The 14963-nt window shown below is 36.6% G+C and overlaps 1 protein-coding gene across 1 annotated transcript; it reads left to right on the top strand.

Moving 5' to 3' along the window:
- The first annotated feature begins 739 nt into the window (after positions 1–739).
- Positions 740–14933, top strand: LOC136841998 (spermine oxidase-like). The gene is made up of 9 exons (XM_067109400.1): positions 740–910; positions 5175–5220; positions 6669–6823; positions 7263–7379; positions 7935–8076; positions 8494–8566; positions 11751–11885; positions 13031–13246; positions 14856–14933. The coding sequence occupies exons 1-9, from the start codon at positions 850–852 to the stop codon at positions 14931–14933; spliced, it is 1023 nt and encodes a 340-aa protein (XP_066965501.1). The 5' UTR covers positions 740–849.
- The last annotated feature ends 30 nt before the right edge of the window (positions 14934–14963 follow it).

The raw sequence follows: 14963 nt of genomic DNA, 5'->3' as shown, positions 1-14963 counted from the left end.
TTCCTGTGGGCATCAGATAAGTTGGCACACCCAGATTAACTTGAATGAGGACTGTGAAGCCGTGATAAGCGGAGAGTTGAGGAAGATGAAGCACAAGAAAGAAATGAATCGCAGAATTTCACGGAGGCCTTTAGGTTCGCATGGTGTTGGAGCCCATGACGAGGATCTATTCACAGTCAGGAAGAAAATTCTTGCTAATATTTTTTTTTAACAGTTGTCCACAAAATTACCGTAAACTGGTCCACTTTGTGTCATTTTTATTTTGTTGGTCACAAAACACTTTTGTTTTTTGGCCAATTGAAACTTGAAAGCGTTTCTCGTTTTGGCAGTCCATGAAGGTTCATTTTATTTATGTAGTTTATTTTTAATTTTCTTGCCACTAGAGACGCTTTCTACTTCTTTTTGGAGGCCACTAAAGAATTTCCATTTGTTTGTATATATGTGTTTGTTTTTGTTTTGGTGGCCAGAAAACCCAGCCCCTCCCTCCATATTTTACTTGACATTAAAGAACTGAAATACACGTTCTCTTCATGAAGCTGTTCCGGCTAAAAGGTAGTGGCTCTACAGAAAAACCAAACAACGGCTGCTATTGCTTTCGTACTTTAACTGATGAGTCATGGATGAATCCCCAGTGCATCAAGTAGGTGATTATCCATCCGGCTGAATGTCAAACTCAAGGACAGTGGGGCGCCAGGGAAACACTCAGGCAGTTAGTCATTATTGTGGGTGATGATCATGTGCCGATGTTCTGGATCAATTGGAGTTTGTTTGGCGACACAAACGGTCGGTGCCTTCGTTTTCGAGGGAAAGACACCACATTCACGCAGACGCATCTCGATCTTCACGAGGATGGGACGGCGTGGGCCACTGTTGCTGCTGCCTCTTCTTGCCTTCTTGTGTGGGATTGCAGGTATGCCGAGTCGTTTCTTGATCGAAAATATATTATCATCTTACTTTGGGCTGTCTGTAGGCTTTATCTACGTGTGTTACGATAACCCTCTTATGGTCGGTGAAGGAAAACCTTTCGGCTAGCTAAACTTCGGAACAAGTTTGTGTACAGATGAAAACGAGGTCTGTAGTGTAAATTACACTGTGAATCTTGGAGTTCATTGACGAATGTATCCAAGGTTATATACCTTGGCTTTGAGGATAATTTTTAAGCAAGGTCTAAGGAATATTCTTTAGACCTTGATTTTAAGAATGCAACCCAGGTTATAACGTACTTGATGGTTACATCCACTGTCAAGAGAGTTGCTTATTTTGTACTTCTGAGTGCAAGGATAATAAAAAAAAAGTCCTGTGACCAGATTATTCTATGGGCCTATGACTTTAACTACGGGTAAGGCCAGAGTCCCGATAGAATAGAATAAAATATAGTATTTAGGCCAAGCACTAGAACCTACATGAAAAAGTAGTTAAAGGGTTTCTAAAGTAGGTCAGCCAACACTAATTTCATTTCTTCCACCCTCTGGGTTTGTGATGCCATAAGCTCATCCTCTCTCTCCTCTCCTCTCTCTCTCTCTCTCTCTCTCTCTCTCTCTCTCTATATATATATATATATATATATATATATATATATATATATTTTTCATTTTCTTTTCCCAAATACAATGATCTTCTCAAGCGCGAGAGAGGACAGAAGACCCACCATTACGTTCTGTTTGACTGATTTTTATCTTCTTGCTTGCATGCATCGCCGCTGTATACATTTATACATACATGATTATGTGAATGTGGTTTTCTTGATAGATGAGATGTTGTTTTACCAATACTTATATATGAGATTATTTGGTAGATGCAGCGTAATTGTCAGAAGTACATTATGCTCCACACGGACACACGCACACAAACATACATACTTACATATATATATATATATATATATATATATATATATATATATATATATATATATATATATATATATATATATGCTGCACACGGACACACACACGCACACAAACATACATACATACATATATATATATATATATATATATATATATATATATATATATGTATATATATATATATATATATATATATATATATATATATATATATATATATATATATATATATATATATATATATATATTATATATATATATAAATATATATATATATATATATATATTCTCTAGTAGTTTTTCAATGGTCTCACTACCACTCAAACTATTATTCTCTCTCCCTCTCTCTCTCATACGTGTTGCGACCTCTCTCATTTATTTTACTGTAACTCCGTTCATATTCTCTTCCTTTTATCAGACTTTCCACCCTCTCCAAAAATTATTTCCTAGTTCAACTGCGAGGTTTTCCTCCTGTCACACCTTTCAAACCTTCTTACTGACTGTTAGTTTCCCTTTTATCGCAGAATGTCCAAAATTCTATATTCTATTCTCTCTCTCTCTCTCTCTCTCTCTCTCTCTCTCTCTCTCTCTCTCTCTCTCTCTCTCTCTCTCTCTCTCTCTCTCTCTCTCCGTCACGTAAGTGCTCTGGACAGTTTTGCTTGCAAAAATTCCTCAATGTTAGAGTTTCTGTAAATTTGAACATAAATTCTATCAGGACACGGACTTGGGGAACGATGTATGTTTCCTGTACAGAACAGGAATCACAGTTATGCGCGTCTCGGTCGCAGTTTCCCCAGACCACATGGCCAATCTTGCGTGAAAGAAGATCCCAGCCACGTAATTATGTTCCTTCAACATATTGTACATACATGAGTGGGTGCTTTTTACTGTCCTTGAGAGATGAAGGCAATATTGTCATTGCACTCTTACATTTTATCTGTGTACATTCGTGTGTTGACTTTCGAAGACAAAGGCTGCGTACTGTCAATACAGACATACATATGCATGTATGTATGTACGTATGAGATGACTTTCTAAGGTGTAATCAGTTTGAATAATTGCCTGTTATTGTTTTTTTTTTTTTTTAAGCTGGCGGTATACCAGCACGGGCTCTTGCTCACAAATCCGACTCTCTTTCGATAAGGTTTGCGGACGGAGATGCAGTTATGGGTAGTCGATCTGGCATGTTATTATTTTTATGTATTAGCCCACAGGGGCAAAATGACTTGAAAATTCAAGCTTCCAAAGAATATGATGTTAAGTATAAAGAAGTCACATAAGGTAATGGGAAATACAGAAAGAAGAGATCACTTATTAAAAAAATGAAAAAGCAAAATTAACAAATTAATAAATAAATATATATAAAAATGTAAGTCAGTTATTACAATACAATGCGAATTGTTTTAGTGTAGTTAAGCGTTGCATCTTCGCTTGAACTTGTGAAGTTCATTTTTAATGGGAACTTCTGTTGGCAATTCCTCTTGACACTAGATCTCTTAAATTTATTTGTGGAATTTCTGAGAAAACCATCTTATTCATAAGTTTATTCAATACCACTCTTTCGATGTGTAGATGTATGTTTTTGTATATGTTTATACGGAAGTCCCCAGCGGGCTTGTACTAAACACGCCGCAAAGGTGGATACATACCGCGTTAAAATCCTTAGGCGTCACTATCCAAGAAAGATTAATGTGACTTTTCCTGTGACTTTTTTCTGTGACTTTTTTCCAGTGACTTTTTTGACTTGTTTTATCTGTGGACTTTTTCTGTTACTTTTTTATCTGTGGACTTTTTCTGTGATTTTTTTTATCTGTGGACTTTTTCTGTGACTTTTTCTCTGTGGACTTTTTCTGTGACTTTTTTATCTGTGGACTTTTCTGACTTTTTACTTTTTTTTACTTTTTATCTGTGGACTTTTTTTTTTGTGACTTTTTTTTTTTATCTGTGGACTTTTTCTGTGATTTTTTTATCTGTGGACTTTTTCTGTGACTTTTTTTCTGTGGACTTTTTCTGTGACTTTTTTACCTGATACTTTTTTGCCTGTGACTTTTTTACCTGAATTCAGATGCGAATAACCTCTTTGAAGAAAATAAAAAACAAAATCCCGTCTGTCAGCAGTGGTGTCGCTATTGTGGGGGGGTGGGCCCCGGAACCCTCCTAGTTGAAAATCTAAACTTCAACCCTTACAGTTTGTGGTACATTTGCATATAGTAAGAGCTGAAAATTAATTGAAAATTGAGCTCTATAATTTCAAATACAGGTTTACCAATTGCTAACAAAATCATTTCCTTCATTCACATGCATTCGAGAATAGTATATTTTACTCATTACAGAATTGGTGTAATTTTCTTTGGACCCCCCAAAAATATCTTGGCCCCACCTAGGCTCCCCAACTGATGGAATGCCAGCTACGCCACTGTCTGTCAGATTCACTCCAGAAGCAGAAAAAGGATGGCTGCTTACTACTGCCAGATATTTTCGTGAGACGTGAACAGTTTCAGTGTGAGTTTCGTCGGGGATTCGGGAAATATGAACTATTACAAATACTTCATATTTCCCGCAAGGGTGGGGGGTGGGTAGTACCATCAGTGCACCTCACGCGGTGCACTGTAGGCATTACTTGAGGCTCTTTGCAGCGTCCCTTATAGGCTCTACCCTAGCTGTAACCTCTTTCATTCCTTTTCACTGTACCTCCGTTCACATTCTCCTTCTCGCATCTGACTTTCCACCCTCTCTAACAATAAATAATCATTGTTTCAGAGTGCAACTGCGATGTTTTCCTCCTGTTACACCTTTCAAACCTCCTTTACTCTCAATATCCGTTTCAGCGCTGAATGACCTCATAGGTCCCAGCGCTTGGCCTTGGTCTGAATACATTTTTATATATATATATATATATATATATATATATATATATATATATATATATATATATATATATATATATATTCCCTTAGAGGCGTAAGCCTCCAGGTTTTCAGTAAGTCTTTTGGGATGAGGTTGCAACCCACTGTTGGCGAGCAGCTGCAAAGTGCATAATTCACCGCTTAGATCAACAGAAACACAATGGCATTAAAGAAGTTTTGCGATGCCATTAAGGTTTTGGTCCTCCTAAACACAAAATGCAGATTTCTAGTCATAATTTATTGTATAATTCAGTTTTCTAGTTGTAATTCATATGAATGTTTAATAAATTTCAAATTTTGTATATTAAAGTCCTCCAGAAAATCTTTGCGGTATGAATATTCAATAAATCTCAATTTTTATTCTTTTTTGTATAGTTGTATTTTATTTTCTTCTCTCTCTCTCTCTCTTTTCTTACAGAGGCAGATCACCCATGTGACTCCATCAGTAATAACTACAATGACTGGTAAATATGAAAGGAACATTTCTGAAGTAACGCCCGTGAGGCCACCCTATCCCAGGTTGAATCTGACACTCCCTTGAATCTGTCACCTTCCCCTCTTTTAAAGGCAGTTGTTTTAAGTCTTCCTCTCGTTCCTCTTTCTTTGTATTCCATAATTGCATAATTAGATGGTCTACACTTGAACATTTGTGATTTGTAATTACTTTCAGTTTGAGTCACTTGCAATATTTTACTTAAAATCAGTTTTCGCAAAGGTTCAAGAAGAAATAATGTACAGGCCCATGAAACTTTCAGCCACAGCCCGGTGGTGGCCTGTCCGATCATGGCTGACTTTAACCTTAAATAAAATTTTAAAAAACTACCAGGGCTAGAAGGCTGCAATTTGGTATGTTTGATGATTAAAGGGTGGATGATGAACATACCAATTTGCAGCCCTCTAGCCTCGGTAATTTTCAAGATCTGAGGGTGGACAGAAAAAGTGCGGACGGACAGACAAAGCCATCGCAATAGATTTCTTTTACAGAAAACTAAACATTTGTCACTGTATCCGCACTTATTCTGTCCGCACTTTTTCTGTCCGCCCTCACATCTTAAAAACTACAGAGGCTAGAGGGCTGCAAATTGGTATGGTTGTCATCCACCCTCAAATCATCGAACATACCGAATTACAGCCCTCTAGCCTCTGTAGTTATTATTTTATTAAGGTTAAAGTTACCCATAATCTTGCTTCTGGCAACGCTATAGGATGGGCCACCACCGGGCCGTGGTTAAAGTTTAATGGGTCGCGGCTCATACAGCATTATACCGAGACCACTGAAAGATAGATCTGTTTTCGGTGGCCCTGATTATACGCCGTAGAGGCTGTACAGAAAACTAGATTGTTCCGAAAAAACTTCCGCGCATTTTTTACTTGTTTTTTTTTTTTTCAAAATCTATGTGGTTTATTATTATTTATTGTAAGGAAATCATCTTTGAAACGGGTCCGAATCACCGAATTTATTCAGCTCCATATCCTTTTTATTCTATCCGTCGAGACAACTTCAGACAATCTCAAAAAGGAAAAAAATTCAATTTGAGAATTTATGGTATATCAGCGTCATCCCTCTTTCTTGTTTATTTCATTGGAATTTGAATATAAACTTTAGGCCGAAGGCCAAGCGCTGGGGCCTATGAGGTCATCCAGTGCTAAAAAGGAAATCGACAGTAAAAAAGTACGAAAGGCGTAACAGGAGGAAAACCTCGCATTTGCACTACGAATCAGTTATTAAGAGAGGGTGGAGAGTAAGAAAGAGGAAAGAGAATATGAACGGAGGTACAGTAAAAGGAATGAAAGGGGTCGCAAAGGACCTTGAGTAGTGCCTACAGTGCACCGTTCGAGGGGCAGTGATGCCACTATCCTCCTCCAGGGCTGTTTATTTCTTATTTCCTTGTTTATTTAAAAAAAAAAATAGGATTGGCAACGCCAAGAACGCAGACGTGGTCGTCGTGGGCGGTGGCGTCGCAGGACTAGCAGCCATGAAGACGTTTATGGAGAACCAGGTCCCAAATGCTGTGCTTCTCGAGGCCCAGGATTATTTGGGAGGGCGAGTCAAGACCTACAGGGAAGGTGAGATATTATTATTATTATTATTATTATTATTATTATTATTATTATTATTATTATTATTATTATTGTGTTTTTAAATTATAAAAGGCATCAAATTTTCTTCTTCTTCTTCTTCTTCTTATTATTATTATTATTATTATTATTGTTATTATTATTATTATTATTATTATTATTATAAAAGGCATGAAATTTTATTTTTATAACTGCTTTTAAATTATAAAAGTAATCAAATTTTACAATTATTGTTATTATTGTTATGATTATTATTATTATTATTAACAACCCAAACTTTATATTGAGTATTCTAATAATAATCGAGTCATAAATCAGTTTATTATTATTATTATTATTATTATTATTATTATTATACGAATGAAAACCGAGACACCACACTTCCCTAACTTTATCTCAAACCACCCAATGCTCTTTCCTCGCACAGGCTCCATTTTAGTTGAGGACGGAGCGGAATGGATCAACGGCGGTAGCAGTAATCGGCTGTATGGACTTGCGGAAAGCCTTGGAGCGCTTACCCAGCCTCTCCCGGACTCAGAGTATGGTGGGTGACTGATTAAATGCTTCCTTATCTTCTTCTCCTCTTCAATTAGTCTCCAACTTCATTCGTCTGTTCTTGTGGAGGAGCCGTTCCAAAGGCAAATCCTTATAGTACTACTGGTATTTAATAACGTTTTGACTTAATGCGTTCGAATGGTAGCTTATTTTGTAAGAGTCTGTGTGTGTGTAAGAGTATTTTTGCATGCAGCATATTAGTATATGTGTGCATACGGTTCTATTGTATGTAAGTTTGCAAGTATTGTAAACATCGGTGTGCTTTTGCATGTTCGAGTGCAGTCCTATGTCTGTATGCTTCCATGCAGCGTATCCCTCTGAGTGTTATGCTTCTCTTTGCGAATGTGTGTGCTTTTATTTTTCACGTTAGTGTGCTGTGTACCTGTATGAAAGTTTCGTGTGTGTACGGTAGCGTGTAGTGAACTCTTGCGTACGAACAGGCTCCAGAATCCTGCGTACGAATATGTGCTTGTGTGTGCAACGAATGCATCCTGAACCAGTTCCTCTTTGATTGACAAGCTTCCTCGGTTGCTGACCATCGCAGATTGGCGAGTGAAAACGTCGAACGGGAACGACGCCAACGAGGCTGGATACGACGTCGCCGTGGAAATATTCAACGAATGCGAGGAGGATGCAGTCCTAAGACAGTACCACAACACCGGTTACGGACAGTGCTACTCGGAGAGGTAAGCCTAAACGAATCTGGAACGGGGTTTAGAGTAGACCCAGCTTGAAACTATTTCTGGGTCGTTTAAAACTCAGCAGTTGGGGTGAACGGTCGATCTGGTATTTAATTTTCTGTACGTCTGCCTGTCAGTTGATACAGATGCATTTATTTACCTCTGTCTGTTTTGTGATTGATATGTCTACCAGATATTCTCTGTGATGTCTCATCTGTTTGTAATTTCAAGGTAATTTTCTTATTAATTCGTGATAAAGAGGCAATATATATATATATATATATATATATATATATATAATATATATATATATATATATATATATATATATATATATATATATATATATATATAATTGTGTTCATCTTGGACGAATATTTTTACCTATATTTTTACGTATAATACATTCGTTTTTGTCAACAGGTTCGACAAACGGTACAGTAATGGCTTAACTTCCCCGACGGAAAAAGACGCATGGAAACACTACCTTCACATGGTAAGCCCAAACGAGAGAGAGAGAGAGAGAGAGAGAGAGAGAGAGAGAGAGAGAGAGAGAGAGAGACTTTTATAAGGGGTTACATACGGCGGTACGGGCCAAGAACCAGATAAAACACAACTTTAGTCTCTCGCACCATTATGACGACAAAGGTGCGTTTCAAATAACCTACGGACGTTCTATTTGTAATTTAATGGTATTTTTGCCTTGTCCCATTGTTCCGTTTGAATACATAATTTTAATTTCTCAGGCATAATAATAATAATTTATGCCTGATTTAAGGTTAGCTGGCTTACTTCAGAGCGCGTTATTGCTTCTTAAGCACCTAATTGATTTGACTTCAGTAGGTTGTCAAGCCAAGCACTGTGGCAATTTCGGCCATTCACTAATGCTTAAGACAATGAAAAGAGGGAGTTGGAGTGGTTGGACAGCAAAATAATGAGAACCAAAAAATAAAAGAGATAGAAGTACAAGGACCTAAAAGCGGAACTATGAGAGACCCTCACGTTTACGCCAAGAACTGGATACTTGAAACTGCTTCTCGGTTACCCACAAACTGTGACATCATCTTCAGCCGCGCTTTGGGCTAAACTTGGAAAGTTGCGGTTCTACCATGGCCATGGTTCTACACACAAACGCGCATGCGCACCTCAAGCATCCATTGACCTATATGCGTGTCATCCAGCCGAGTAACCTTAACCCAAATATTTCGCTAAGTCTGAGAAGGCAATGGGGTTGGTTCTGCAGAAGATTTGTATTTTAGCATTTAAACTGGTATTCACTGACCTTGTATAGAAGTTATGTATGTTTTTACGCGCGTGAAATGTATGTTTATATGTAAAAAGGGTTATACTTCCGTTAATTAGGTAAATTCTTTTAGTACAATAGCTTTTGGACAGAAACAACACATCGCTCTTTAAGAGATAAAGAACAGATTATCGACAATTGGTCATTCAGGGGTAAAATTGATCTATTTTTGAAATGACTCGGTAGATATCCATTTATTTCAAACATTCTTAAACATGTAAAAATAGTTTTATTATTATAAACATTTTAAAACACTGAAAAATAGTTTAAATGCTTACACTCAGTAACGAATGCCCTTCTAGTGTGATGCCCGAGCATCTGATCTTATGCTCAGTGCGGGGCCCTGCAAATGCTCTATAAGGGGCATTTGTTTACCCTCAGGCAGGTCTTACCATGATTTAACGAAATTTCTTCGTGCTTTGGGTGTCGTTAGGAACACATCTAGTACAGTATGTTACTAGGGCACATACCCTACTGCTGTAGCTGTACTAGGTGCAAGAAATTAGTGATTTACAGCACATTTTGAAAGTAAGCACACACACACACATATATATATATATATATAGTGTATATATATTCATACATACATACACACATATATATACCTACATACATACATACATACATGTGTATGTATAACTGAATCACGAAAATATGGAATGTGATGAATATATAAATAAAGACAAAGTCCACGAAGGAAAGAGAAACAATGGAGTCTGCAAGGCCTTTCGACTTCTTGTCCTTTTCTTAGTAGACTTAAGAATTATAAAAATAAGTCATTTATACGAGTTTTCTTCGTAAACTTATTTTCACATTTCTTCAGTCTGCTAAGTAAAGGACAAGAAGTCGAAAGGCCTTGCAGTACTCCATTGTTTCTCTTTCCTTCATGGACTTTATATATTCATCAAGTTCCATATTTTCGTGATTCAGTCATACACGCGCACACACACAGTCTTACTTTCTCTTTCCTTCGTGGATTTTGTCTTTATTTACACACACACACACACACATTATGACTTTCATGAGTTATTGGGATAAGCTCATCTCAATTTTTCTTCTAACATTAGCGTACATGAGGCTGATTTTAAAGGTGATTGTCTTTGATGCTTAATATAAAGCGGCTTTTTGTTTTCGCTTGACACTGAAAATCTTTCTTAACCCAAAGTTTGCCTTACAAAAACTCATGCAAGCTACGGGGCTGATATGGTGACACTATTACTTACATGTTTCATGAAATTTGCTTAGATAAATGGTAAATAATAATTGGCCCAATTTCTTTTGCGGGCTACTTATTGCTTATTGACAATGATGCATATTGAGTTTTACATGATATATATGTAAGAGACCGCATCGTGGTCTTTCGAGCGAAACAAGACAAAAAGAAGAGCATCCCGTTTTCTCTCTCTCAAGGAACGCAGCTTCTACCATACAATATTTCCGTCTGTTTCTTTCTAACCATTGTTGTCTCGATTTATGTACAATCGCCACTACTTGCATTGCCATGCAAGCAATCCAATCATGCACTCATAGTGTTCCACTGAATCTTCTGTATCAAACTGTATGTATGTTTCTGTTTGTGAAGACGCCAAACGTCTCGCCATTTCACATTTATTATGCTACTGCGTTGTATTCATTACTCTGTCTCGAATCTCATGCAGTTGGCCATATGTGGAATTTCCTGGCTTTTCCATTGTTATATGTTTTATTACTGTACGTTTATTATGTCTCTCACAATCGCCATCTGTTTGCCAACAAAATACAGATGTCCGAAACATTGCCTCTGGTTTGCCCTGTCGGTGTGTAGAAACTGCTTTGCGGCTCGCACCACCCAATAACAACTTCGAAGATTCTGTACATTCATTCAGTAAGGAACCACCAATAAACCAGACAACACCCAGCCAGTATGTCACTCTATACCATCCTGTCACTATATATATATATATATATATATATATATATATATATATATATATATATATATATATATATATATATATATTTTATATATATATATATATATATATATAGGTAGATAGACATTATGTATACATATATAAACTATATTTTCATTTTCTTTTTATTCTTTCTAGGATTTGATGGTGGTTTTCATATGCTAGACTTGTTTATATGACATTTCTATAAGAACTTATGCTCATCGTCAATTAATAATAATAATAATAATAATAATAATAATTTATAAAATTACATATAATAAATATTATATATATATATATATATATATATATATATATATATATATATATATATATATATATATATATATATATATATATATATATATATATATATATATATATACACACACACACCACCTAACACCAATTATTATTCCTTACGCCGCGCCGTCGGTCCCCAGTGGGTCCTAAAAGACACAGGTACCAACACCTGGCTGGACCAGTCTGGAAGAGACGCCGATCATTTTACCGACTGGGGCGACGATCGCTGGAACCAGTGGAGCCAAGGATTCGATGCTCTCACCAATCATCTCAAGGTACAGTAGCTATCATTAATTATCTTTAATTATCTTGTCATTTTCTCAAGGATTGTTTTTTTTAGTAACCTCGAATAATGACGTACTTTTCTTCGAGGGTAATGTAATTAGCAATGATCTATATATGATATATATATATATATATATATATATATATATATATATATATATATATATATATATATATATATATATATATATGTGTGTGTGTGTGTGTGTGTGTAATTATCTTTAATTATCTTCTAATTATCTCAATGCTTGTTTTTTTTAGTAACCTCGAATGGTGTACTTTTCTTCGAGGGTAATGTAATTAACAATGATCATATATATATATATATATATATATATATATATATATATGTGTGCGTGTGTAATTATATAATTATCTCAATGCTTGTTTTTTTAGTAATATATACTTTTCTTATAATAATTAACATATATATATATATATATATATATATATATATATATATATATATATATATATATATATATATATATATATATATATATATATATATATACATATATATATATATATATATTATTCACATATTAATGTTCACAAATATTAAGCCACAAACACTGTTTAATATCCAGTTCCCTATACCTTGGGAATAACTCGTACCCAAGGGATTCGAACCAATGCCTGGTTTAGAAACAACATCAGGCAGTGACTTTGACCACTGATGGCTCAGTCACTGTCCATCGCAACCAGGCATCAGTTCGAATCCTGCCAGAGATATAAAAAAAAAACTGCCTCGGTGTATGTGAAAAAAAAAATTCAAATATAGTTGTGAGTGTGTGACAGCTGACCCCGTAGAGGGTGCGTGCCGTCAGTGCACCTCACGCAAGGTGCACTGTAGGCATTATTTAGGTTCTTTGCAGCGTCTCTTCGGCTCCTAGCTGCAACCCCTTCCATTCCTTTTACTGGACATCCTTTCATATTCTTTCTTCCATCCTACTTTTCACCCTCTTCAAACACTTGTTTCGTAGTGCACCTGCGAATTTCTCCTCTTGTTACACCTTTCAAACCTTTCACTCTCAGTTGCCCTTTCAGCGCTAAATGACCTCATAGGTCCCAGAGCTTGGCCTACGTCCTAAATTGTACGTTCTTTTCTCTATATAACATCCTCCTTCGACAGGGTTCCATCCCCGAAGACAAAGTCAATACGTCCGCCCCTGTGTGCAAAGTGTTCTGGGACAAGGACCCAGACGGAAAGGCCCTTGTGGTGACGGCGACTAGGGAGTCCTACTTGGCCGACTACGTCCTCGTCACGGCCTCCGTCGGGCACCTGAAGGAGAGACACCTTCAGCTCTTCAATCCCCCTCTCCCGGCTGCTTACCAGAATAGCCTGAACGTAAGGATGATCTGCAAGTTGAAATCATTCTCTCTCTCTCTCTCTCTCTCTCTCTCTCTCTCTCTCTCTCTCAATCTACAGAGCCTTTAAAATAGAAGATACCTATTTATACCTTGCGTGAAGTCACCGTAATCTCTCTCTCTCTCTCTCTCTCTCTCTCTCTCTCTCTCTCTCTCTCTCTCTCTCTCAATTTACAGATCCTTTAAAATAGATATCTATTTATACCTTGCATGAAATCACTCGGTCTCTCTCTCTCTCTCTCTCTCTCTCTCTCTCTCTCTCTCTCTCTCTCTCTCTCTCTAGATTCTCCCAAACAGATATATGTATATACCTTAAATATGTAACAAAAGGCAATGCATGAAATCACTGTAATTCTCTCTCTCTCTCTCTCTCTCTCTCTCTCTCTCTCTCTCTCTCTGTTATTTTTGGACCTTACAGCCCATCATTGCTGCTCGCACCAGACTCCTTATCGTAAGGTCTGTGACAACTCTCGGCGCAGAGTTTGTGGCGTGAGGTTGCCGGCACCCCACCTTTTTCAATTGTATGGAATGGTGCCTATTTGAAAATTAGCTTTTAGTTAATAGCATTAGAGGATTTTTTGAAGTCAAGATTTTTTTAATCTTTTTTTCTGTAAAGAGGACCTGAAGATAGGATGATTTAAGTTTCCATCTTTTAAATTTTCATTTTTGGTATTTCTGATCCCAAACATGACTTGAAAGGAAGATTTGCTTCAATATATAAATCGAATATACTAAGTCTAATGGAAAGGAGAAGTCATAAATAGCACTGATTATTTCACTGATACCTAAACCTCACACAAATGATGCTGCATTTACTGAAATCTATATTTGAAGAAAAACTGATGTAACGAGGTAAGCAAAACTTCCCCACAGTGAGTATAGTGGGAAAGTGCCGTCGGTTTATCTAACGCGGTGCACTGTAGGCATTACTAAAGGGTGTTTGCAGAGTCCCTTCGGCCATAGCTGCACCCACACTTTAGTCTTTTACTTTGCCTTCATTCCCTTTTCTTTTCTTCAGTCTTGCTGTTCAACACCTCTAACTGATACTTCCTAGTGCAACTGTGAGATTTTCTCCCAGTTTCATCTTTAGATCCTTGTATTTCATCGCCTTTATTTTCTAGATCTCTTTCAGTTTTAATGATTTAATAATTTACTTACATTTCTGTCTAATGTATTTGTTAATTTGTTATTTTGTTTTCTCTTTTTTTGATAATTGATCTCTTCTTTCTGCATTTCTTATTACCTTCTGTTACTTCTTTCTAATGAGCACCATATGCTGAGGAAGCTTGAACTTTAGATCAGTGGCCCCTGTGGTGGGCATGTTCCATATGAATAGGGTTCATCTTCTAAATGATAATAACAATAATAATATTAATATCTTGTTTTCCAAATAATTCAAGGTAAATGTGGACTTTTTATTAAATCCTTTCATATGGACGTTGTTTGTCTTAAATCATATGGACTTTGTTTCTTCAATGAAAGCAATGGACTTTGTTTCTCCAAAAAAACTGTTCCTTCCTTTTACTCGTTCCTACCTCAGTCAAAATGCTAATTTTGTTTACCACAATCTGATGTCGTTTTATCTGCAGAGAATCGAGCTTGGCGTTACTGCAGACAGAATGGTCAACTCGCGTCCCATTTGGCAAAAGAAGAGATTGGTGGGATAATACACAAGTTACTGCAGTTTCAGTCAGTAT

The sequence above is a fragment of the Macrobrachium rosenbergii genome, chromosome 9 (assembly GCF_040412425.1).
Source record: "Macrobrachium rosenbergii isolate ZJJX-2024 chromosome 9, ASM4041242v1, whole genome shotgun sequence".
In the NCBI taxonomy this organism is placed as follows: Eukaryota; Metazoa; Arthropoda; class Malacostraca; order Decapoda; family Palaemonidae; genus Macrobrachium; species Macrobrachium rosenbergii.
The sequence above is the reverse complement of the archived record's forward strand: the minus strand, read 5'-3'. Positions and strand labels throughout refer to the sequence as shown.

What these genes read in the sequence shown, in the direction of transcription:
- LOC136841998 (XM_067109400.1), top strand. Translation starts at nt 850, where the DNA reads ATGGGACGGCGTGGGCCACTGTTGCTGCTGCCTCTTCTTGCCTTCTTG. An exon ending in AGTAATAACTACAATGACTG is followed by an intron (nt 5,221 to 6,668) that starts GTAAATATGAAA and finishes AAAAAAAAATAG; the next exon opens with GATTGGCAACGCCAAGAACG. An exon ending in TCTCCCGGACTCAGAGTATG is followed by an intron (nt 7,380 to 7,934) that starts GTGGGTGACTGA and finishes TGACCATCGCAG; the next exon opens with ATTGGCGAGTGAAAACGTCG.